At 34.3% G+C, this 24,360-nt stretch overlaps 3 protein-coding genes across 3 annotated transcripts in view; all 3 read left to right on the top strand.

Annotated features, from left to right (window-relative positions):
- Positions 1-12: 12 nt before the first annotated feature.
- Positions 13-14,530, top strand: LOC117103732 (coatomer subunit alpha-like). The gene is made up of 24 exons (XM_033244334.1): positions 13-189; positions 685-953; positions 1,457-1,533; positions 1,994-2,103; positions 2,309-2,424; positions 2,591-2,690; positions 3,030-3,248; positions 3,542-3,759; positions 4,099-4,174; positions 5,490-5,572; positions 5,767-5,992; positions 6,170-6,308; positions 6,943-7,205; positions 7,320-7,556; positions 7,929-8,024; positions 8,159-8,247; positions 8,656-8,967; positions 10,340-10,483; positions 10,953-11,089; positions 11,564-11,750; positions 12,323-12,436; positions 12,736-12,897; positions 13,159-13,271; positions 14,377-14,530. The coding sequence occupies exons 1-24, from the start codon at positions 150-152 to the stop codon at positions 14,516-14,518; spliced, it is 3,669 nt and encodes a 1,222-aa protein (XP_033100225.1). The 5' UTR covers positions 13-149; the 3' UTR covers positions 14,519-14,530.
- A 1,782-nt stretch (positions 14,531-16,312) lies between these two features.
- Positions 16,313-17,834, top strand: LOC117103733 (branched-chain-amino-acid aminotransferase-like protein 2). Its single transcript, XM_033244335.1, has one exon. It carries the CDS (start codon positions 16,388-16,390, stop codon positions 17,210-17,212), a length of 825 nt encoding a protein of 274 aa, XP_033100226.1. The 5' UTR covers positions 16,313-16,387; the 3' UTR covers positions 17,213-17,834.
- Positions 17,835-19,640: 1,806 nt separating this feature from the next.
- The window catches only part of LOC117103750, a 12,528-nt gene continuing 7,808 nt past the window's right edge, over positions 19,641-24,360 (top strand). The window contains exons 1-3 of the mRNA XM_033244359.1: positions 19,641-19,995; positions 23,034-23,447; positions 24,036-24,359. Of these exons, the coding sequence (XP_033100250.1) occupies positions 19,944-19,995; positions 23,034-23,447; positions 24,036-24,359 (790 nt within the window). The 5' untranslated portion in view covers positions 19,641-19,943. The remainder of the gene's footprint in view (positions 19,996-23,033; positions 23,448-24,035; position 24,360) is intronic.

Raw genomic sequence — 24,360 nt, 5'->3', positions numbered from 1 at the left:
TTTTCACGTGGATGAATGACGTGGAGAAGGAGGGTTGCTGTTTCTTAAAGTGCTGGAGGTCAGCAAAGTTACATTTAAAATTCCTCATATAAAAAAAAACAATATTGATATTTTAATTAATATTTGGATTCCGTATAGAAGAAGAGGAGATGCTCACAAAATTTGAAACTAAATCTGCAAGGGTGAAAGGTAATTTTAAGCTTATTAACAAAGGGTAGGCCTAGGCCTAGTTAGTAAGTAGTACTAATACTAACTACTACTAGGGAAAAAATACATCTGTGCTCATTCGTTGAAAATGACCGCTGAAATTTGTTAGCCTAGGTTTATGCATGATCCTTACCTTACGCCTAGGAAAAATGACAAAGTGATTAGAAGTGGATGGGAAGTTTAGTAGGCCCACGATATTATATTATTCAGTTTCAAGGATCAAAACAAAGAAAATCAAGCTGAGTTATTAAAATAATATAGTTAGTACAGTAGAGTGAGTAGGTCTAGTAGGCTGGGCGGCCTAGCTAATAGTAGTAGTACTAGTAGGCCAAGGCCTAATACTTCCAACCTAGCCTTGGTCTTGATTTCATAATAGTGCACACACACCACGAAAATGACATGAACAAGAGCACAGTAACAAAATTGTATTTTTATAATTTATTAATAACACATTGTATTTGTCTTTATAATCTGTAGGCTTGTCCTTCCATCCCAACCGTCCATGGATCCTAACCAGTCTGCACAATGGTGTCATCCAGCTGTGGGATTACCGTATGTGTACGCTTTTGGAGAAGTTTGATGAACATGATGGCCCTGTGCGTGGCATCTGCTTTCACAACCAACAACCTCTCTTTGTCTCAGGAGGAGATGACTACAAGATCAAAGTTTGGAACTACAAGATGAAAAGATGTCTGTTTACATTGCTTGGACATCTGGACTACATTAGAACTACCTTTTTTCATCATGTACATATTCTTAATTTATTGTGCATTCATTTTCATTGCCAATGTATTCATATTTATTATAATACATTCGTAATAGCATTAGGCCTAGTCCTAAAAAAAATGTCACACAGGACCAACAAGATATGAAACTGTATATGTAATGTCATTTAGGACTAGATACAGTACAGATAATAATCAGTCAAAAATACCTTTTTATACAAATCATTTTCTGCAAACATTTTTGAAACCTAGATAGATTCTTAGATATTTTGCCTTACATTTTGACTGTCAGCTTTTAAATTAATGTTTAGCAAAACCTCAAAATTCATACAAAAAAAGGAGTACGGCAAATCAGATTAATAAGACCAAAAACATTCTTGCAATAACTTTCTCTGAACAAGCAGAGGAAGCAACTATCAATAATATTATAAAATATATTTGCAATGATAATAGTGAAAATTTGATAAAAATATCTGTGATCATATTCATAGTTATTCTAATCATAAACTCTTCTAATTATGCAGGAGTATCCATGGATATTGAGTGCTTCTGATGATCAAACAATTAGGATCTGGAATTGGCAATCCAGAGGATGTATCTGGTGAGTATATAATCATATCACACCTGTATGGGCATACTTCATCCATGTATGGGCATATCACACCTATATGTGGGCATATCACACCCATATGGCATATCACACATATACATATCACACATAATGGACATATACACATATGGCATATCACACCCATATATGGGCATATCACACCCATATATGGCATATCACACCCATATGGCATATCACACCCATATATGGACATATACCCATATGGCATATCACACCCATATATAGGCATATCACACCCATTTATGGCATGTTACACCCATATATGGTCATATCATACCCATATGTGAGCATATAATACACAATACACATATATGAGCATATTATAATTGTATTCATCACTTAAATTTAGTAGTGTGGACACTTCAGTATAAGGCCTGTTCACAGTTTAGCATCATTACTAGATTTCTATGAATATTTACTTTTTTTCCAGTGTCTTGACAGGTCATAATCATTATGTCATGTGTGCAAATTTTCACCCAACTGAGGATCTTGTTGTGTCTGCTTCTTTAGATCAGACTGTGCGTGTCTGGGATATATCAGGTAAGAACATGTTAGCTTCTAATTTGTTTCTTTTTTGTAAAACATAAAACACTGTCTTTTGATTACAGTACCTTTCTTTACTTTAATGTTGCTCTTAAAAACATTTTGGATTTATTAAAAATAATATTTATTATTAATTATTTCACCAACAATTACAAATTTGTTATGATAATGACATAATATTTAAAATATATTTATTCTCTAGGCCTCAGAAAGAAAAATGTTGCACCAGGCCCTGCTGGCCTAGATGATCATCAACGCAACCCAATCACCCCAGATCTTTTTGGCTCAAGTGATGCTACTGTTAAGCACGTCTTAGAGGTTGGTATAAAATATGAGGCTTGAAGATCTTACTATGTTGATTTATAACTGGCTAATATGTAATTTCCTATCTTTATGTTGAGCCATGTTTCAGTGGTTGATATTTTTGATGATGTCATGAAAGTAAAAATTGATGATGTCATAATGTGTTTTCTTTGATGCTTAGGGTCATGACAGAGGTGTTAACTGGGTCAGTTTCCATCCCACAATGCCTTTAATTGTATCTGCAGCTGATGACCGTTACGTTAAGCTGTGGAGAATGAATGGTATGTATTCTTGAAGTTTCGGAAATTAAATTAATTTTGTAATTGAAATTTGTAGTAGAGCTGTTGATGATATTTGTATTCCAGTCATATTTCTTACAACTCAAAGGAAAATGCCTTATGTCCCTACTCCATTATTGTTTTATAAGTTCCATATCCTTTTTTTGTATGAAATCTCCATAATTACATTAGTTTGTGATGTTTATATTGATATTGAAAATAATGTAAATATGGTGTAGTTGTCGATGCAACTGCTACCACTGTTGCTATTCTTGTTGTTATTGTTATTTTTTTAAAACATAAACCACTACTTTAGGACATCATTATTCTTTCATTTGTCAGATGCCAAGGCCTGGGAGGTGGATACCTGCCGAGGCCACTACAACAACGTGTCATGTGTACTCTTCCATCCAAGACAGGAATTGATCATCACCAACTCTGAGGACAAGAGTATTCGTGTTTGGGACATGTCAAAACGCTCGTGTCTGAACACATTTCGACGGGAACATGACCGCTTCTGGGTCGTCAATGCCCATCCTACTCTCAACTTATTTGCAGCTGGTATGAGAATTTTTGTTCTAGATTAGTGTTGTTAAAATACCTTTACATTTTGGAAAATTATAAATGGTTGGCACATAGTTTGTCATTCCTACATTTCCTTTTTATCTACTCATCACTATCATTTTGTTATCTCCCCCTATCATATACCATGATTTTTATCTGTATTTTTACCCTTTTTATCTTTAAACATTGTGATCATAATCATCTATTAGTATCATCTTTGTTGTGTATGAATCTTTCTTTATGTTAATATCATTTATATACTACTTATTTAATATTTTAAACAATTTAAGGACATGACAGCGGTATGATAGTGTTCAAGTTGGAGCGCGAAAGACCAGCCTACGCTGTGCAAGGCAACCTGCTCTACTACGTCAAGGAACGATATCTCCGTCGTTTTGATTCCACGACATCCAAGGATGTTCCTATGATGCAACTACGTGGTGGAAGCAAGGGAACAATTGTTAGCATGTCATACAATCAAGCCGAGAATGCCATCCTTGTGATTACAGTGAGTATAGTCCATTCAATCATCCTCTAAAGACAGGCACACACTGCTTCTAAAGCTGGTGAAATTCTAAGAACCTCAGCAAAGAATTGGCTGATGTAGAGTGAATATTTTTAACTTTGTGTATAGTGCCTACAAAATCTGAACATTTAGTTGTCATTGGTGCAGAGAAAATGATGAAGTTTGTTGCAACAACTTAGGAAAAAAGAGAGAAATAATTACATAAAGAAACAATGAAACTAGTCATTAAAAATATACATAAACTTTCACCTAAATATAAGGAATAAAAAATAATTATCATCATCATCATTCATGTATATAATACTATTATTTATGTTCCAGCGAACACCTCAAGTTGATAACAGCACCTACGACTTGTATCAAGTTCCAAAGAATGTTGATGCTTCTAGCCCTGATGGTAAGTAACTATGGTTCAAAGTTACAGTTATTTCATTTAGAATTAACCTACGGTGTGAGGCCTGATTGACATTAGTCTTTTTACCAAATTTATTTTTTTTTAGCTGAATATGATGTTCTTTTTAATAAAACCAAGTTGTATGCCTCCTTTGTGGTACAAAGCATTGGTTACTTTAAGCATCATCAGTACAAATGTGCCTTAAAAAAATGTTTACAAAAAGTAAACATATAATAATAATAATAATTCTTTATTTGTCCTTGTATATGTATGCCTACACCCTGGGAAAATGGGGCTGGGTCCCCGGGGACTACTTCCCCACTTACTCTACAACATCAAACGGATACAGACTGATACATACTTAGTCCTTAACTCGCCTAACTCTCCTGAGAGGGTTATTCGAGGAGCTGAGCGTTTTTGTTATTATAAAAGACCCGAATTCAGTACTCGATGCACAGCCGGGTATCAAACCCGGGCCCTGGCGTGCAAGAGGCAGGAACCATACCAATTAGCCAAACGCTCAGCTCTTGGTTTTAATAATTTTTCTCAATGTTTAACTGAAAACTACCAGTATTGAATTTATCTTATATAATAATATTACCATAATAATAATACAGTAACAAAATTTATAGAGTACACACATCTACTGCAGTAGTGCACAAGTCCTATTATTAAGGAGCTTTCAGTGTCACGATGACGGTAAGATGTCACGTAAAGTCATCTGCGCATGTAAGAACGTTGAGTTCTCATTGCATGAATTCTAGGACGCAATTTAACCAAAGAGAAGACTTTTTTTCATTCCTTGTTTAGTGCACTTATTTTTTTTAAGATCATTGGAGGAGGAGGGATTAAGAATTATAAAAAGTTTTTGTTTTCTAATTTAGCAAATAGTTTTGCCAATAACATCCAGACGGAGGAGAAAATGTAAATAAAATTTCAGTGGTAAATGTAAAATGGGATGGTTAAATGCATCAAATTTATATAATTAGGAAGAAATATACATATCTTATCTTTGGAGATTTCAAGGCAAGTGGAGGACGTATTAAAAATTAAACAATTTTATTTTTTTCTGAAATTTCCATTTTTCATGGTGGCGGGATGTGCTAATAGGCCAAAAATAAAATTTTATTTTTATTTGAAATCATCAATATTTGCAGTCGGTGGGTTCGCTAAACAAGGTATAAAAAGTCTTGCCAAATCTACATTTTGCGGAGGACGCGTTGTATGATGTTCATGCATGAGTGAATCTAGCATCCTGTCGTCGTGCAAATCGAAAGCTTCCTATTACTGTATTATTGTGTTTGGTTTTTTGTTACAGCTCCAGAAGGTAAAAGGTCATCAGGTATAAATGCTGTGTGGGTTGCAAGGAACAGATTTGCTGTACTTGATAGATCCCATGCTGTAAGTTTTATCTTCTTTGAAATGTTTTATATTTGCATTCTAAAATATGTTCTCTGTTAACATTGTTAATCTAGTATTCTAAAGATCACATTGTGACCAATTACCTCTTCACAGTATAAAATAAAAGACAGGATACTGCCAACAAAGGGTACTGTAAAGATTGTCAATGTATTTACAAAATGTATTTTTTATAGGTTATCATCAAGAACCTGAAAAATGAAGTAACAAAAAAAGTTGAAACTCCTGCCTGTGATGAAATCTTCTATGCTGGAACTGGGATGTTGTTGCTAAGAGATGCTGATGCAGTCACGTTGTTTGATGTTCAACAAAAACGCAGCCTTGGCTCGGTTAAGATCTCCAAGGCTAAATACGCTGTTTGGACATCTGATATGACCCATGTTGCTCTGCTCAGTAAACACAGTAAGTAAGCTTCCTTGTGTTTGATGTTATCTTGTAATCATGAATTATCATAATGATTTCATTAGCTTAGGGAACAGACATTCTCATCCTGTTTTGTTATTTTTGATTTATATGTTTTTTGTCAATAAAAGTTTAAGAATGTGTAATGTTATGAATCATTTTCTCGCGATCTCTCAGCCATTGCCATTTGTAACCGCAAGTTGGAGTGTCTCTGCACGATTCATGAGAACATCCGAGTGAAGAGTGGGGCTTGGGATGAGAGTGGTGTCTTCATCTACACTACAAGTAACCACATCAAGTATGCCATCACTAATGGGTAAGTTGAGCAACTATCTTTTAGTGCGGGGGTTCTCAACTATATCACAATAGGGGCCAACATTGATCATTGAATAAATTTTAAGGGTCAGGGCAAGGGGTGTACTCTGGCATGTAGCGCTATCCGAGCGCCGCATGCATAAGACGGGGGGGGGGGGGGGGGGGGGGGGGAAGGAGAAATTAAACATTTTTTTTAAATAATAAACTGCTAGACACTTTATACAGGACATCTTGACCTAAGAAAGTTAACCTTGGGCGAAAGTTTGTGTGTTTCTTTTCTTTGCGGTTTGCTATGATAGTTCTTCCAATTTAATTAATTAAATCACTACAATGTGGGGCAATATATAGGCCTACTCAGCAAAACAGAATGCAAGATTATTAAGCTTAGAAATCTACACCCAAGCCTTACGGAAAATATATTATTTTTGGCTTGGTCTCTCTGGTCCGCATAACACGCACTCGCTGGCCGGAAATGGCCTGCTGGAAGCCAGTTAAGAACCCCTGAATTAGTGATCGATTGCCTGATTAATTAGCAATCATTACAATTATTTTTTTATCTATCTTCTATATGTATATGTTCTTATCCAATTAGTTTTCTGATAATTGTACTTTTCAAATATATTTCATTTTTCCAGTGACCATGGTATCATCAGAACACTAGATGTCCCCATTTACATCACACGTGTCAAAGGTCAGAGTGTGTATTGTCTTGATCGTGAATGTCGTACACGGGTACTTACCATCGACCCAACCGAGTTTAAATTCAAATTGGCGTTGATTCATCGTAAATATGATGAGGTTCTACACATGGTACGCAACGCCAAGCTTGTGGGACAGTCAATCATTGCTTATCTACAAAAGAAGGGTTACCCAGAAGTTGCTCTTCACTTTGTCAAAGGTAAGACCTTCATCGCACTTTTAATAATCATGATAATGATGGTGACGACATAATAGTTAATGACATAGATTCTATTTGATCTTACAACCCTCTCAATATCATGTCTTAATCTAGATGAGAAAACTCGCTTTGCACTTGCCTTGGAATGTGGCAATATCGAGGTTGCCCTTGATTCAGCCAAAGCGCTTGATGACAAAGCATGCTGGGAAAAGCTCGGAGAAGCTGCTCTGCTCCAAGGAAACCATCAGGTTGTAGAGATGGCCTACCAGCGAACTAAGAACTTTGACAAGCTCTCATTCCTCTACGTCATCACCGGCAACATGGAGAAACTTCGCAAGATGATGAAAATTGGTAAATTATATGCATCATCTGTTATAATCTGATACACATTTGTAACCAAACTATTATTAAACATCCATATGATGCATCTGATCTGATATGACCTCTGATGTACACCCAATTCCCATTTAGGACTGTTATTATGTTGTCCCAAAGTTATGTAAAATGAAGAATTAACAACTATAATAATTATAACAATATCAACAGCAACAGTAATATCATTAATAACAATACTTATTTAACTTACTCGTATGTAGATTTGATTTTTTTTTTAAATATTGAAATGAAATGAAAAATGAAATGAACAATAATCGTAAAGAGATAAAACCATGTATTTTTATCTATATTGCTTCTATTTATTGATAATGTTTTTTATTTCAAAAGCTGAGATCAGGAAAGATACAAGTGGACAGTACCAGAACGCCCTCTATCTTGGAGATGTTGGTGAAAGAGTCAAAATCTTGAAAAACTGTGGACAAAGTTAGTATTATGTGTTATAGCGATACAAAGTATTAAAAAAATATGTATTTTACAATCAAATGGTTGTGTACTATTATGTTTTTTTCTAACATTTTACTTTTTTATTGATTGTTTTTTTGTTCTCATTTGCTTAGAATCTCTTGCGTACCTGACAGCTGCTACACATGGCCTAGACGAGGAAGCAGAAGAGCTTAGGGAAGAATTTGACCCAGAGACTGAAAAGGTCAGTATGTTTTAGTGGATTTTTCTCTTTTGGGTCAAGTTAAAGATTACCTTAAGGTGACCCAATAGTTTTTTTAAAATTTGAAACCATGCCTGGCCTTCTCTCTCTCTGTTTATAATAATAAGACTAAAAGCTTGTTAAAAAATATACATATATTTCATTCGAACAGAATAGTAGACTTTAAGAAAACTGCTTTATTAACAATTCGGATATTTCTGCCACTCCTGTGGCTTTCATCAGCGAGATTAATGAAAAACATGAATAATTATTATATAGGCTTATCAAAAATAAATGTGACAGTGAGCAAATTAGGGTACTTATATAAACAGATGTGGCAGAAATATCCAAATCAAAATCAGTGTTCTTAAAGTCTACTATAATTTACTTTTATTAATGTATTCTTTAAAGATTCCTGAAGTAGATCCTAATGCTGAGCTTCTTCAGCCATGCCTTCCGGTGTTGCAGTCGGAGGAAAACTGGCCTCTGCTGACAGTCACCAAAGGTTTCTTTGATAGTTCTATGAAGAAGGGGGGTGCTGCCACTGCAATGGATGCTGATTTTGGTGCTGCTGACGATGGCGGTGAAGATGGCTGGGGTGCTGATGCTGATTTGGATGTGGACGAGTTTGGCGGTGACGATGGACTGATGGTTGGCGAGGAGGATGAACAAGGTGGAGGATGGGATGTTGATGATGATGAACTCGATTTGCCTCCAGATCTTGTAAGTCAATATTTCATTCTGTTGATTTGCCGCCAGATCTTGTAAGTCAATGTTTCATTCTGTTATGTTTATATAATGGTTGTCATTTTGGTCATTAAGTTTGTTAGCTGGTATTTTGTGTTATTTTATAATATAGGTATGTTATTATGTAAGGAATCTTTTTTACAGTAACATCTCCCAATTAAGTACCCCTCCATCTGAACAGAGTTCGTAATTGGGAAAATTCGTAATTCAGAGAGAATTTTCATAGCATCTCAGTGTGGTGAGGGTAGGTCTAGGCCTATGCTACAAAGTACAAGGCTAGGTATGCCTAAGCCTTGCCTTGGGAGCAAAATTTTGTCACGAAAAATGACTTGGATTTTACTGTTTTCTGTAATAAAATAATACATAAGCCAAAATTACCTTTGATCAGAGTGAAGTATTCATTTGAAGTGATTTCCTAATGAAAGCGTGACCAAATAGTGGCCAAAAACGAGTGTTATTTTTCACGAAATCCATGCCAATAGCACCCCCAATGAACAAAAAGTGAGATTTCTCTTCTCATTGGCATCGGAGAGTCACTAGACAGTGATTTAGTTCACTTTTTGGCAATCCTGTCCTGCCAACTGAGTGTTGTTTCCTGTGCTCTCTGTTTTCTTGTGTTTGTCAATTTTTTATGTTTTTTGGACGAAATAAATGAAATGAAATTTACTGTACAGTTGCCTCAACAAGCATGCACAGCTCAAATGTAATATATCTCAGCTGAAAACGATCAGTATTTCTTGCTTTAAACTTAGTTTTATGTCACTTTATTGGTTTAAATGTTTTCTTTCTTAGCTGATATAACATTTTATATTATTTTTCAAGACTTTTAAATGCAATTTTAAGTGTTTTGTAGTTAAAAATGATCCTGTCTAATGAAGTCATTGTCACAAATTGAATTCGTAAAATCGAGAGTTCGTAATTGGAAGGTTCGTAATTGGGAGATGTTACTGTATTATTATTTATTCGGGCATATACAACAGACATTACAAGTATACAATAAAAAGTAACAAGGAGTTGCCATGAGTTGGCATAGGTCATGTTATGAAAAAAATTGTCTTTAAAAATATCATTTTATCTAGATCATGGATTGTTTATCTTGTACAGTGCTCTATACTAAATATAAATATTTTTAATGTATTGATTGGCATTTCAGGGAAGTAATAAGGAAGTAAAAAGAAGTGAAGTGGTTGGCATGTGTCCCAGTTGGAAATACTTCAGTATGGAAAACAAGTATAAAGGCTCAAAATGCCTTCAAACCTTAAATAAGGCTAATGTTTAATTTTATTTTCTAAATTTATTCCAAATAAAATATCAAATAAATTTATTTTATGTTTGCTTCCTCCTCCAGGATGTTGGTCCCATGCCAGGAGGCGGTGATGAAGGTTTCTTTACTGCTCCTACCAAAGGAATGAATCAAACACAAGTTTGGACCAGTAACTCGCAACTTCCAGTCGATCACGTCTTGGCTGGGTCCTTTGAAACTGCCACCAGGGTAAGTGATCAATTCTAAGAAAATAATTTTTTATTTTTTTTATTTTTTTTATTTTAAGTGTTGAAGTCATTTTTGAATCACTCTCTTCAAAAATTCTTGGCTGCCTGCCAATGCAAATATCTATGCAAAGAATAAAGGAATATGATTGACAAGGAAAATATCTGCTAATTGTAATTTTAAATTAAAGCTGAAAAAATGCATAAATATGCTAAGCAGACCCTGGGTATAGACTTGTTTTGGCCTGGGGGTGTGAAAATTGAGAATGGAGAACTAAAACCTATTCCAATGAAAACTTAATGGTTATTTTTAGTATTTTAACCCACTTTGTGGAACTAATTTGCCAACATGGTGGGGTGCGTCGGCACTCTTGCAATCCCCCACCCCAAGTTTACGCCCAACAAACAGTGGCTATTGAATTTAGCTGCTTGTTAATATCATAAAACTTGTTTAATTTTCTTTTCCTCATCAGCTTCTACATGACCAAGTGGGCGTGGTGGATTTCACACCATATAAGCCGCTGTTTATTCAGACATTTGCCCGTAGTAGAACCTGTTACATGGGTCTTCCCAGCCTTCCACCCCTCTTTGGATACCCACATAGAAATTGGTGAGTAAATAGTAACAATATGTTTCCATAAATAGGGGTGAAGCTGTTGCTTGGTGGCTAAGATTCTTGCCTTGCAGTTCAAATACTGGCAATTTTAGGATTTTTATTAAAGATAAAGATATATATTAATATCTGTATCTCATTCAGTTGGTTATGGGCTTACTAGTAGCTGAAGAGTCACTCTCTATGAATATGGAGTCACCCTCTTTGTATAATGTTTTGAATGCTTATTTTGTTACTGTATCTTGCTATAAACCTATTTAGTAATATTAATTGTAAAAATTTTACCCGCGGAAAAATTGTAAGTACGCCACACAAGTTTATCTTTGAATCACTTTATTTTTCCAAAAATAAAATTTTTACTCCTGTTGGTGGCTTATGTAATTTTGTTTTTAATGCTCAAGCATTCTAAACTAGACTACCAATAAACATTGAGGGCAGCATTTCCTAATAAGCTAATTTTGTTTATTGAAGGCGTGAGGCTGGTGCTAGAGCTGGGATGGCAGCTGTTGGTTTGAAATTGAATGATTTAGTTCAGCGTTTACAGCTTGCCTACCAATGCACAACGCAGGGAAAGTTTGCAGAGGCCGTTGACCGATTCCGATCAATATTGTTAAGTGTTCCTCTACTGGTTGTTGACACAAAGCAGGAAATTACAGAAGTATGTACACAAATGTATACAAGTTATATATAATTATTTGTACATTGTAGTCATGTATACAATGTTTTTATTACATTTGACCAAATTGTGTCCTAGAACGTTCCCGCATGCGCAGATGAAATATTAGTGACGTAATTAGGTTCTAGATTCTACCGCATCATGCAATCGAAAGCTCCCCAAATGCTGTTTAATAGTGTACGGCCATGTCTAGATTTAAATTAGGTGCTGTGTTTTGCAGCCAATCAAAGAGTGGAGAACTTGTGATGTTTACATTTACACCAGGCATAGAAGAGATGGCTGCTCAGAAATACATAATATATCATATGTATGTTAATGAATTATGCTTCTTGGTAATTTTATGCATATTAATTAGTATTTTGACTAATATAATGGGTATGACACAGTGCCTATATTCTAATAATAATAATCATCTAATATTTTTGCTTTTAAATTTACCACATGCATAATGTGTCATGTGATACATCACCTCCACCTGTATGTTAAACAGTTAGTATTACCATGGTCATCTTTAATGTACTTAACTAATGAGAACATTGTTCTTTTTCTTTTAGGCTCAGCAATTAATAGGAATATGCAAAGAATACATCTTAGGTTTATCAATGGAAAAGAAAAGAAAAGAGATGCCAAAGGGAGGTGGAATAGAAGCCATGAAGAGGAATTGCGAAGTAAGTTTGTGTGAATATAAATTATGATTGCAGCATGTGTGAGTGGTCGATTTTCCAAGAAGTTTTTTTTTGACCAATCATAATCAATGAATAGTAATTTTTGTCTATTGAAATACTGTTGTAAATGGTTATAAATTACTTGATCACATTTCAAGTTTGTGTGTAAGGTTTTACTTGTTGCATACATTAAATAATATGAAAAAATTATTATATTTTAATGAAATAATTTCATAATAATAATAATTATTATTATTGATTGGTAGATTGATAAAATTTATACTTTTTATCCTCAACATCAGATGGCAGCATACTTCAGTCATTGCAACTTACAACCAGTCCATCAAATCCTGACATTAAGAACTGCACTTAATCTCTTCTTTAAATTGAAAAACTTCAAAACAGCAGCTTCTTTTGCTAGACGTCTTTTAGAGTTAGGACCAAAACCAGAAGTAGCCCAACAGGTAAGAATACAAAACCATATTTTTAAAATTAACATTTACAGTGCAATACAATACAAATCTTTCTTTATTCTGGATAGTTCATTTAGTCAAGGTATGGTCTCCAGATTTGGTACAGTAACATAATATAAATTAACGAAAATATCAACAAAAGAAAATTAATTGAAAGACAAAAGTTCCTTTATTATTTTCAAAAAGGGTTGATAATAATTATTTTCTTCTTACTTTTTAAGAATGAAAAAATTTATGATTTGGTTTTTGTAGACAAGAAAAATACTACAGGCCTGTGAGAAGAATCTGACAGATGCTCACAAGTTGAACTATGATGAACACAATCCATTTGACATCTGTGGGAGCAGTTACCAACCAATCTACAGGTAAGATATATACCCCTTTTACACTGCTAAGGCAGAATAAACCTGTGTTAATTCCGGAGTGATCCCGGGTGCATTTCCCATTTACAACTCCCGAGTTGCTCGCATTACACCGGCAATGATCTCAAGTTCAAATACCGACCTCAATTTTTGTTGCAATTGTGATCATCACTTCGCTCGAGTTCCTCCTTGTGACAAAGCCGCAATTATTGTCAATATTGAGCAATATTGGAGGAATTTATATGCAGATTTTTTTAAATTATGCAAATTAAATCAGCAGTTTTGATATCAAGTCTATACCGGAGTGCATGTGGTTTAAGGCCTAGCCCGTTGCTAGCAAAGTTTAGGCCTGCCTGACCACAGGGTTAGCGAAACAAAGTATAAAAAAGTCTTGCCTAACCTAATATTTGATAGGTGTTCTCTCTCCTCCAAATGCACCAATATGTTTAGCCTTGAACAGGGCTGGAAAAAGCGTGCGTCTGGTGGTTAGAGACATTGCATATTTCATCCAAGTAGCTTTTTTAGAGAAAAAGAAAATAGCTTTTGTTTTTGCTTCTTTCTCCTACTGGTAGTGGACTATGCAGTGTTCAGATAATATTTGTTCTTGGATGCATTTTGTAAAGATAATTTTAATGGTTCAGACACCAGGCCTGGCCTTTACTATGATACACTCCTACCCTCACTTTGAAAAAAATCCATTCTTAGTTACAGTATCAACTACTTCATGGGATATCATCTGATAGGATGGTATTATCATATAACCTAGTCACGTGTCGCATCTTTAATGTATTATGTTACTATATAACAATGGTTGTAAAATTGAATATAAAGACAGATTTCTTAGAAATTTACTGCATGTGTGATATTTTAAATCTCATAATATTCATAATATTAAACTTTATTGTTTCTTTTGTTGGTCATATTTTTGACTTCTTGTGGAGGGGCGCCATGAGCGTTTTCTTTAAACAGATACCGGCGCTTTAAAAGTTTTCATTATTATTATTATTATTATTATTATTATTATTATTATTATTATTATTATTAATATATTTATTATAACATTAGAGGATAAATAAATAATTGCCATTCTCATTCTTCCCAATAACAGAGGAAAACCTGTTGAGAAATGTCCGCTGAGTGGAACATGTTATCTTCCAAAGTTCAAAGGTGAAATTTGTAATGTAACCCTATGCACTGAAATCGGTAAGGACACAAAGGGTTTACGCATCAGTTTGCTACAATTCCGCTAATTAATGTAAAAATGCTATATAAATATTCCAACAAACGGCACTGTGCTGATCATTTCATTTAAATATCAGTCTTTATTGACATCAGACAGGCATGAAGTGCTTTTAATAAACTCTCAGAATTTGAAATTTATGAAAGCCAAATGATATAAGGATCAATTTATACTACATAATACGTTAATATTTATTTCAGAAGTACTTCAATCAAAAAGCACAATAAAACTATATAATGTTAATTACATATGATGAATATATAAATCATGGCAAAATATAGTTTATTAATTATAGTAATTATGGTGTTGATGTTACAAAGAAAGAATTGCAGATATAACACTTAGGTGTTAACACACATTAATTATCTGTGTGTAACATAACATCATTTAATCAATTAACATCAGTCAATCCATTTATTAATTGTTATAATGTGTGTAGTTTATTATTATTATTATTATTGTTATTGTTATCTTATTACTGTGTTATTATTTTAATATTCTTGCTCTTATTATTATTTATCCTAAAAATATTTTGAAATCTTATTTATTTTTAAGTCTAATAAAAATACACATGTTGTTGAATCAGTGTTTATTGGCAGTACCAATGTTTTTGGCAGTACGGTATAAGACAATATAAAAGAAATGACAGTTGCACTTTTATGATTAAAATTTATTCTCTAGCTCTCGTCCACACAGTGGACTTCATCAGGAGACTGATGAAGATTAGAGATTAAATTTTACAAGTTAGTCTTAAAAGTGCTGCTGTCATTCCTTATATGTTGTTCAATAGCAGACTACCATGGCTACACATTTTTTCATCAGTATAAGAAAAATATAACAGTGTATAAGAATTATTTCAAACATCTTCCAAATATCATTATATATTATGCTTGTATTAAGTCTGTACAACTACAAATGCTATTGTTCGGTGTTTTAGTCGCCTTTTAGATTATATTGAAAATGGAAATATTTAAGCTAGTTCAAAAGGTTAGTGAGGTTTTTCAATAATTGTACTTATAAAACAAACATTGTATTAAATACAGTTATGTTTTGTGAAAATGTTTCATGAATTGATAAGTGAAATAAAGCATTACATTGTTAAAGTAATAAACAGTGTAATTTGATATATAATATCCTTTTATTAAGTTTATTGATTTTTTTTTCTATGGATGTTCCGCTTAACCCTTTCCTCTTGAATATTGTTGTTCAAAACGATCCAAGAACTTGAAATGAAAGGGAGCAGAGAGAAAAAAAATTATGATTATTGCACCTCTAGATGGACAGAAATGCTACTCTTGCACTCAAATTTGAGTAGAATTGTTTTTTGGGGGGTTTTTTCATTTTTTATATTTTGGAAAATTTAGGAGGAGGAGGGTGGACTGGCTCCCCCTCCATGATCTTCACTTTCATGAGTTCAACTCGTGCAGATGATAATGATTATTTATGATGATGATGATGATGATGGTATTGATGATGATTAAAACAAGACTAATTCTTTTTATTTTTGTTATCAGAGTAATTCATGTTTTTGAAGCTATAATAAAGCAGCACTCCATGATCTTCACTTTCACAAGTAACATGCAACGCACACACTGTCATGCAACATTGTTATGTCATCAAACTACTCCAAGCAAACATTGCATTGGAATAATACATTGGTTTGCCTACCAGTACAATATCAATCAAAATGGGTATCAATACTGTATTATTAAGAATATCAGTAATTTAATATTTCGTACACTAACAAGATTAACCTAGATTAATAGACCTACCAGGGTTTGTTGTAGAGCATGACTAGACCAATCAGATAAATACAGGTCTTTGTAACGCAGGTACATTCTGTGTAAGAATATCAAGACACCAAGAAGAGTTTGTAACCATGTCTAAGACACCTTCACGTAAACCTGTAAGAATTATGCTGTGGACTTCAGCGAGAAGTCTGTCGACTGTTTTCAGTAAGGCAATTTCTAATATTGATAACTCTCTAGTGTTCCTTGAGCCATTCCATACAGCTTACTTATACGGACCAGATAGAAAGCATATGACTAAAGTGGATGACCTTCCTCATGGACTGGAGACGGAATACAGTTATGAGAATGTGCAGCGCATGTTGGAAGCTGATTTTCCTGATCAAGACGTTCTATGCGTTAAAGACTCTGCGGTGGCGATTACAGGAAACTATGACAATATACCACGTGGCTTCACTCACATATTTCTCATAAGAAATCCAATAGAAATCGCGGGTAAAAGTTTGGGATTGAACAAACAGTTTATGGATGTGTCGAAAGTTGCCGAACATTCAATTAAAGATTACTTGGCTGGTAGTCCTTTTACTGATCTCTATAATCTGACAGAATATGTTGAGACTGTCTTGGGCCAAACTCCAATAATAATCGATGCAAATGATCTCCTTGCCAATCCAGAAGGTATCATTAGAGATGTTTGCACCAAGGTAGGTTTATTATTCACTGACACACTTCTACATTGGGAACCCGGAGTTGGAAAAAATTTCAGATTATCTGAAACGAAGGCACTGCTGAATGAAAAGACAGGTATTTACCAGAAGGCGTTCGATAGTTGCGGTTTTCAGCCGTCTTTGGCAACGACATCTACTGAAAAGGAAATTCCAGAAATAATGAAAATGGCTGTGTCTGTAGCTATGGAGTTCTACAATAAGATGTACGTTAAACGCATTCAGGTTTGAAATATTGTTCCGTGGCTCATCAGAGAACTGGACAGCAAAGAACAATCAATATTGTTTGTTTTTCTTTTTCTATAAATCTGGAAAAACTGTTCTGATGAAAACCTAATTTGTTTACTCTTCCATTTTTTTTTTAGTTAATGTTTAAATTAATTGATTGTCTCATATATTTAGGCCTACTAATGCTATTGATAAGTTGAATTTTACAGCTTTTAAAAGTACAAATATAGCAAGTTTGAAAAGTTTCAAACATGCATTCAGTGTCGGCGCTCCAAAGTACACCGATACACAGTCTCACCGTTGTCTACTTTTTCCACACAGAGAAAATCAGTGGCTTATTGTGTTAAAACACTATACCACTTACCTTTGTTATATATTTATTATTATTTCGAACAATCGTCTAACAGGAACGATCTGTTCCAACTTACTAAGTTGCAAAAATAACATCTAAAATATAGTCTCACAAGGTTATATGGTTATATCATGGTACAGCATAGTTAAATCAACACCTTTAAGGACTAATTTGGTTTTAATTATAATTGTAGGCCTAATTACAGCCTACTTGTTATTGGTTTAAAATCAGTTTACCATTAAAGAGATCATTGATCACCATTATGGCTATAAAGTGACGTCATGGTTTTTCTAAACTGCATGTGTGCACATTAATTCAGATGCGAAAAGACGCCTATAATCAAGGTCAAAAAGGTACTTGTGTTATGATTTTTAAACATGGCGTGATCGGTCGGACGTTTTCTCCTCTCAAAACGTAAATCAAGAGTAATAAAAGTATTTCAGTAAAGCTAGCCCGTGACAACGCTGCGCGAAACTGCGGTGGTGGAACTTTATTATGTTTGACCGGGTCACCTTATCCCTCCTGTTTAATTTTTATTTTATTTATTTTTCTTGAATTTCATTGTTTTCGTTGTAAAAAGGTGGCCAATTTGTTTCTTGTATGAGTAGCTCATTTCAAACCACCCATTTATTCATTATCTTCCCATAATTCTTGATTGTCTCAATATTATCTTCATTATTAATTGGCGAAATAAAAATACTGAACTGAACTGATGAATCTACTTTAATGCGGGAGTCTTTAAGAGGCCGGCTTTTATCCAGCAGAGCCAGTATAGGCATTACACATGTGTACAGTGCACCCCCAATTCGAGACCAGACCTCTAATTCCGAGACCGCAATTTTAATTTCGAAGAAAATGAATTAACCTTCTTCTGTGTTCTTATAATGTTTCTTATAAAGCTGTGATTCGACAAGTGATTGTGCATCGTCTATGGCGAGCCTCTTCCTTTGTCTAATAGATTGTAACGCGGTACTTATGTGCCATTTTTGAATATCCTCGTGACACTGACCTTGCACGAATGGTTTCCTCTCCTCGGTCAATCAATACCATAATATTAAATAATCGCTTAAATACCACAAAATTTGACGACAAAATCAAGGTTGTAGTACAAAAAAACTATATTTTTCACACATATTGAAAAGTGATTACGATGGCTTAGATCATCCATGGAGGTATTATAGTGATCTATAATACTTTCATAGAGCATCATATTGCACGGCGCACACGAGATTTTTATGAAGAAATATTTGGTTTTATTTTGAAGTAAGGTCTCAGAAAATAATTAGGGGTGTTGTTGTCATTGGCGGCGCAGAGATTCCCCGATGAGATGTTAAGGTCCCGACAATAAGTCTAAGATAAAAATAAAAAGTACAATATAACACAAAAGTATAAAATATCACTTAAAATATCATTAAAAGAATTATTAGGCTATAGACAATAGTTGACACCGGAAGGCGCAACTCTAAAAAAAAAAAGTCATACAATATACTGCCTCAAGTGTTCATGGAAATGCGTTTCCGTTCTTCTTTCCGGCGTAAACATCCTTAGTATCGTTACGTAACCTGTAGACTTGAGCTGAGGATATTGTTGGTTTGAAAACCTGTATTCAATTCAGGCATAATTAATCTTAGCGATAGCGTGCAAATGCCAATAGGCCTGTTGTACGGTCTAATTAAGCTAACTCCTCCATGGTCTAATATACATTAAATATTATGTATGTAATCATTTATGTGTGGTACCTGGTGATACGAATGTATTTGTGTGTGGGTGGCGGGTGTGGGGGGTGGTGGTGCGTGCGTGTGTGTGTGTGTATGTGGAGGAGTGTTGGGTGGGGAAGGTGTGTAGGGGAAGGACGAAACATAGGCAACGATGTGTGCTTCATATGGTGTCCCTATGTAATAATAATATTTATTGACATTACACTTTTACATCAGTGGCAGCACACAAGAAAGTGGCGCAGTCAAACTTAAAACTAATGAACAAATAGTAAAAACAACAACTTAAAGCTAAACAAATGAAATGTGTGAGGTCCTTTTCGAACAATAACTATTAGCACCGGTTCAGGAGGTTAAATTATGCTCATGCTCCTGGCGGGAGGATGTCAAGGATAAGGAGGTACCTGGCACTGAATGGCATTTTAACTTCTTCCGTCATCCGAGCAAGTCTAAACACGCGAGTAGTAGTAGAGACAAGTCACAGGTGACACTACAAAAGAAAGACACACCTAAGAACTTTTCTTTAAAAGGTTTTGGCGTTGCATATGTTCTAACAGTTGAGATATAATAATTGTATCAATCAAGGTTATGATAACTTGGGTTAGCGCTGATAAGTGATTCCAAGTTGTGGATATTCAACCGCTGCAAATCGTTAGATTCCGAGGTGATGGCGACAAAAACTAGCCTTTACATTATATTTGTTGCTGTGTGTTTATTACGTAAGTAAACCGTTATGTTTTTATAGGCGTATATTTATAAACACTTCCTTTATGTTAAAGCGACTAAAAATATATTTAAAAAAATCACTAGATTAGATGTTAGCTAAATATTTGATATACAAATCAGAGGCGGGTTGAAAAATGAGGTTGTGGAGGAGGGGGTGACGCTAAACACCCACAACCTCATTTTTCGACCCGCCTCTAATTTGTATATCAATAATTATACTTAACAAATTGCTTATTTATTTCATGGTCACATGTAAGTAGTAGAACCGATAAGAAGTACTGTAGGCTATAGGTAAATATCAACGATAAAATAGTCTTCAATTAAGACTAGAATCGAAGCTGACACTTTTAAATAAAAACTCCCCAAAAGGACTTTACTCCAGGGCCCTGACCGAGCCCCCAGTTGTCCTTTTGTTTTGAATCCCTTGGATTTAAGTTATCGGACACCACTGTCGGCATATTTCCGGGGTGTAATGACCCCAGTAAAAATGGCCCCAAAAGAATTAGGTATAATTGGCCCCCAATGGTAAAATTCAGTTAAAAATGATTTTTAAAAAAAATCTTCCAATTATTTAAATTCTGCAAAATAACATGAATTGAATCTATAAATCAGCAAAAATCTTGATGACAACAGGTAGGCCTATGTATTACTTAATTTTAATCTATGGAGTATAGTAAAATATAAATGTAAGTTTGTTAGTTTTGCTTTTATGTAATATATCTCTATGTTTTGTTTTTGGGGTTCATTCTTAAAGCTCTTGCTTGTTTTAAATCCCCTTTTTCATTTATTGTTGTGTATTATTACTTAAACATTTTATAATTTGTATTGTCATGAATTCTGATAAGTGGAAATAAAATTATTTGAAATACAAAAAATATATAAGTTCTAAAATGTTTAAATTTGAAATTAACTGTGGCAACTTATTTGGGTAGATTATTTTTTTTTTTAAGTTATTTAATTTTTTTTAAAAATGCATACGATTTATATGTTGATTTATTGATTCAAATTTTTGCTATTTTACAGCATTGAATAGTTTAAAGATTATTAAAAAATCAATTTTATTATTGAATTTTATCATTGGGGCCAATTTTTTATTTATTGATTCAATTCTTGTTTTTTTACAGCATTTAAATATTTGAAGATTTAAAAAAATCATTTTTATTATTGAATTTTATCATTGGGGCAACTTTTACCTACCTGTCATTTTAGGCCATTTTTACTGGGACCATTTTTTCTGGGCCATTCTTTCAGGGGCCATTTTTTACTGGAGCCTCCGCTGCTGCCAGCTGGGCCCTATACAAAAATTATTAGTTTATCCCCATTTCAGGCTGGAAAAGTAACGAGGAAGGAAGGCTTTATTTTTATTTTGCTAAAGTCAAATTATTACCCTTGGGTTGTTTGCTGGCTCATTGATAGTAGAATACATGATTAAGATAATACAAACAATATCTTCTACCTATTTAATTTTTTTTAAATGGGGGAAAAACACCATTTTCTTCAGAAAAATATTTTTCCCCAATACCATGGAAGACACGTGGGCGAGGGTGATAAACTAATTAGTTGTTTATTGGGCCTTAAAATCGTTTCCTTTGTTTGTCTCTATCTATCAACTAGAAATTGAGCTTATCGTAACGACAAACCATGATTGGCATACGTCTACCCTATCCAAATCTAAGCTAGGATTAATCAACTTCAATGTAAGAGAAGTTATGTAACACTGCTAATTCTGATCATAAATTGTAAGTAGATTATAAAATAAAAGGCCTAGGCCTAGATAATCATATAATATTTCATACCTCCCATGGCTGGGATCATAACAAGTCCCTGGTTTGAACAATACACCAGGAGAAAAACGTTTAGGTCGGTGCTACGGAGGGGAAGCGATTAGAGAGTGGGGAATGCTAATAAACATTTTTAATTTCAACATGAAACTACAGTACTTCATGCAAAGTAGACAAGACCCTTAAAAAATTAAGAATACACTCGATGTCAACGCATAATTCAGGTGCGGATCCAGAGATGTTCAAAACTAGTGCAGAAAGTGGGACCGAAAATGGGGCTGATTGATACTACCCTGGGGGTGTGACGTGTGGGAGCATGCCCCCGCGATTTTTTTTAGTTTTCCATACGACTGAAAATAACTTCTGAAGCCAAAGAAGGGAGGGGAGGGCCCTAAGTTCGCCCCTGTAATTTACAAGAATATTGATTCCACCTTTCCATAGGCCTACCTCAGTTGCTCCCCCCACCCCCCACCTCACCACTCCCAAAATCTGGGTGTTGGCAAGTAAAAATGCCTGTGAACGTTACGGAATAATAGATGGTAGTTTTCAGCTTTCAATATTGCGATAAAACCTTCCGGTTTAAAATCTATAACAAAGGAACCGGCTGGTATGATATTATTGAAACTCTAAAGGAGTGCATGGGAACATAGAGCAATGATGGGAATAACAGCAGCTGAACAGTGATGTTGGCCTGAGTACATCCGTATGTGTCTGTATTGAATTTGTAACCCTGTACAAGTTACGGTACATTTGGAAAAAAAATTACTTCCTGTTTAAGTAACTATGAAAGACCATTTCATAGTTACCACGCAAAATGCGTGTTTCATCCAAATTCACTTTAAAATGCGGGACCGTCCGTACTGTGCCATTATTGGTGACATATCTACGGGGGTGAACGAAGGAACACGACCACCTCAGGCGCCATCACTCTGAAAACTTTTTGAGCAAGAATGTTACGCTCAAGTAGATAAAGATCACCTCATATATATAACCTAATATTCCATCAGCTATACCGTACCTTCTTGTAATCATCGACTGCACTTAATCTTCGCTCCGCCACTGCACAACCCATTTGCTGCTCTTATAGGCCTATCATTGGCTTTCGTATGGGATAACAATTAACATGCGTATGAACTCCGTTACTTAATGAAACTTTAAGATATTAACCAGAAAATTATGCAATGTATGGATTTCTGTATAAATTCATATTGGCTGTTATTTGTTTAATACACTTCTCATTACGTTTACAGATACTACCGAAAGTAGATGTGTCGATGTTCCGGTCGAATATTGCCGTCGGTTAGGGTTCACTGGGACGTATTTCCCCAACCACTTCTACCACCGAAGCATTTCAGAAGCAGTAGCTGCATTTCACCAGTTCATAGCAGCCGATGGCGAGTGTTCGGATGACTTTGGAAAATTTGTTTGCGCAGCTTATTTTCCAGGATGCACCTTAGCTAATAACCTTCGGGTTGATATTCGTTTTAATCCTTGTCGAAAACTTTGCAACAGTGCGTTCAAGCCTTGTAAACTCTCTTTTAAACGTCTTAAAATTAAATGGCCGCCAGAATTGAGATGTGGTACGTTTCCAACGAAAGAATGTACATCGGTTATGGATGAACTGGTACCACATATTCCCATGCCGCCAACACCAGCTCCAAGCGGTAAACAACCTTATTTTTATTCTTATGGAAATAACACAAAGAAACATAACCTGAAAACATATTTTCTACAAGTCTTAAAAATATTATTATTATTATTTATTATTATTAATTATTATTATTATTATTATTATTATTATTATTATTACAGTATTATTATAGGCCTAAATATTATTATTATTATTATTTATTATTAATTATTATTATTATTATTACAGTATTACTATAGGCCTAAATATTATTATTATTATTATTATTATTATTATTATTATTATTATTATTATTATTATTATTATTATCTTATATTATATTATTTATTTTATTTTTTATTTTTATTTTATTTTATTCCATCCAACAGCGTAAAACGCCTATTACGGGATTCATAAAATTCAATATAAAATATTTATGTACAATATATAGAAATTACATTATAAAACCATTAAAATTAATACAATAAAAATAGAAAATAGCACACAATATAAACAGCATATTTATTTTACATATTTTATATTATAAGTAGTAGTTCATTAGAGAACTTCCTTTGCGTGTTGCAGGTAGTTTAGGCCTAACATATTTTAATTTTTTTCAAAGATATCTCGTGTGAAACAATTAGTTACATGGAATGTCAAAATCTAGGATACGATAAAACTACCATGCCAAACAGGTTTGGTCAAACAACTCAAGAAACTGCAGGAGTAGAGGTGGATCATTTCAAACCTCTGATTGGAGTACAATGCTCCGAGGCACTGCAAACATTTGTGTGCGCGTCCTTCTTCCCACCTTGCTCTGATACTATTGCCGAGACTCCGTGCAGATCGTTGTGTGAGGCTGCTAAAGATGGCTGCGTACAAATAATGAGAAGTTTTGGATATGAATGGCCAGAGCATTTAAGATGCTCAGATTTGCCGAATGACAC

The sequence above is a fragment of the Anneissia japonica genome, unplaced genomic scaffold, assembly GCF_011630105.1.
Source record: "Anneissia japonica isolate Jap-2015-1 unplaced genomic scaffold, ASM1163010v1 scaffold287925_len434832_cov202, whole genome shotgun sequence".
Classification (NCBI taxonomy): Eukaryota; Metazoa; Echinodermata; class Crinoidea; order Comatulida; family Comatulidae; genus Anneissia; species Anneissia japonica.
Note: the sequence above shows the minus strand (reverse complement) of the source record. Positions and strands in the feature narration are given on the sequence as shown.

What these genes read in the sequence shown, in the direction of transcription:
- LOC117103733 (XM_033244335.1), top strand. Translation starts at nt 16,388, where the DNA reads ATGTCTAAGACACCTTCACGTAAACCTGTAAGAATTATGCTGTGGACT.
- LOC117103732 (XM_033244334.1), top strand. Translation starts at nt 150, where the DNA reads ATGCTCACAAAATTTGAAACTAAATCTGCAAGGGTGAAAG. An exon ending in CAATCCAGAGGATGTATCTG is followed by an intron (nt 1,534 to 1,993) that starts GTGAGTATATAA and finishes CTTTTTTTCCAG; the next exon opens with TGTCTTGACAGGTCATAATC. An exon ending in GGATACCCACATAGAAATTG is followed by an intron (nt 11,090 to 11,563) that starts GTGAGTAAATAG and finishes TGTTTATTGAAG; the next exon opens with GCGTGAGGCTGGTGCTAGAG.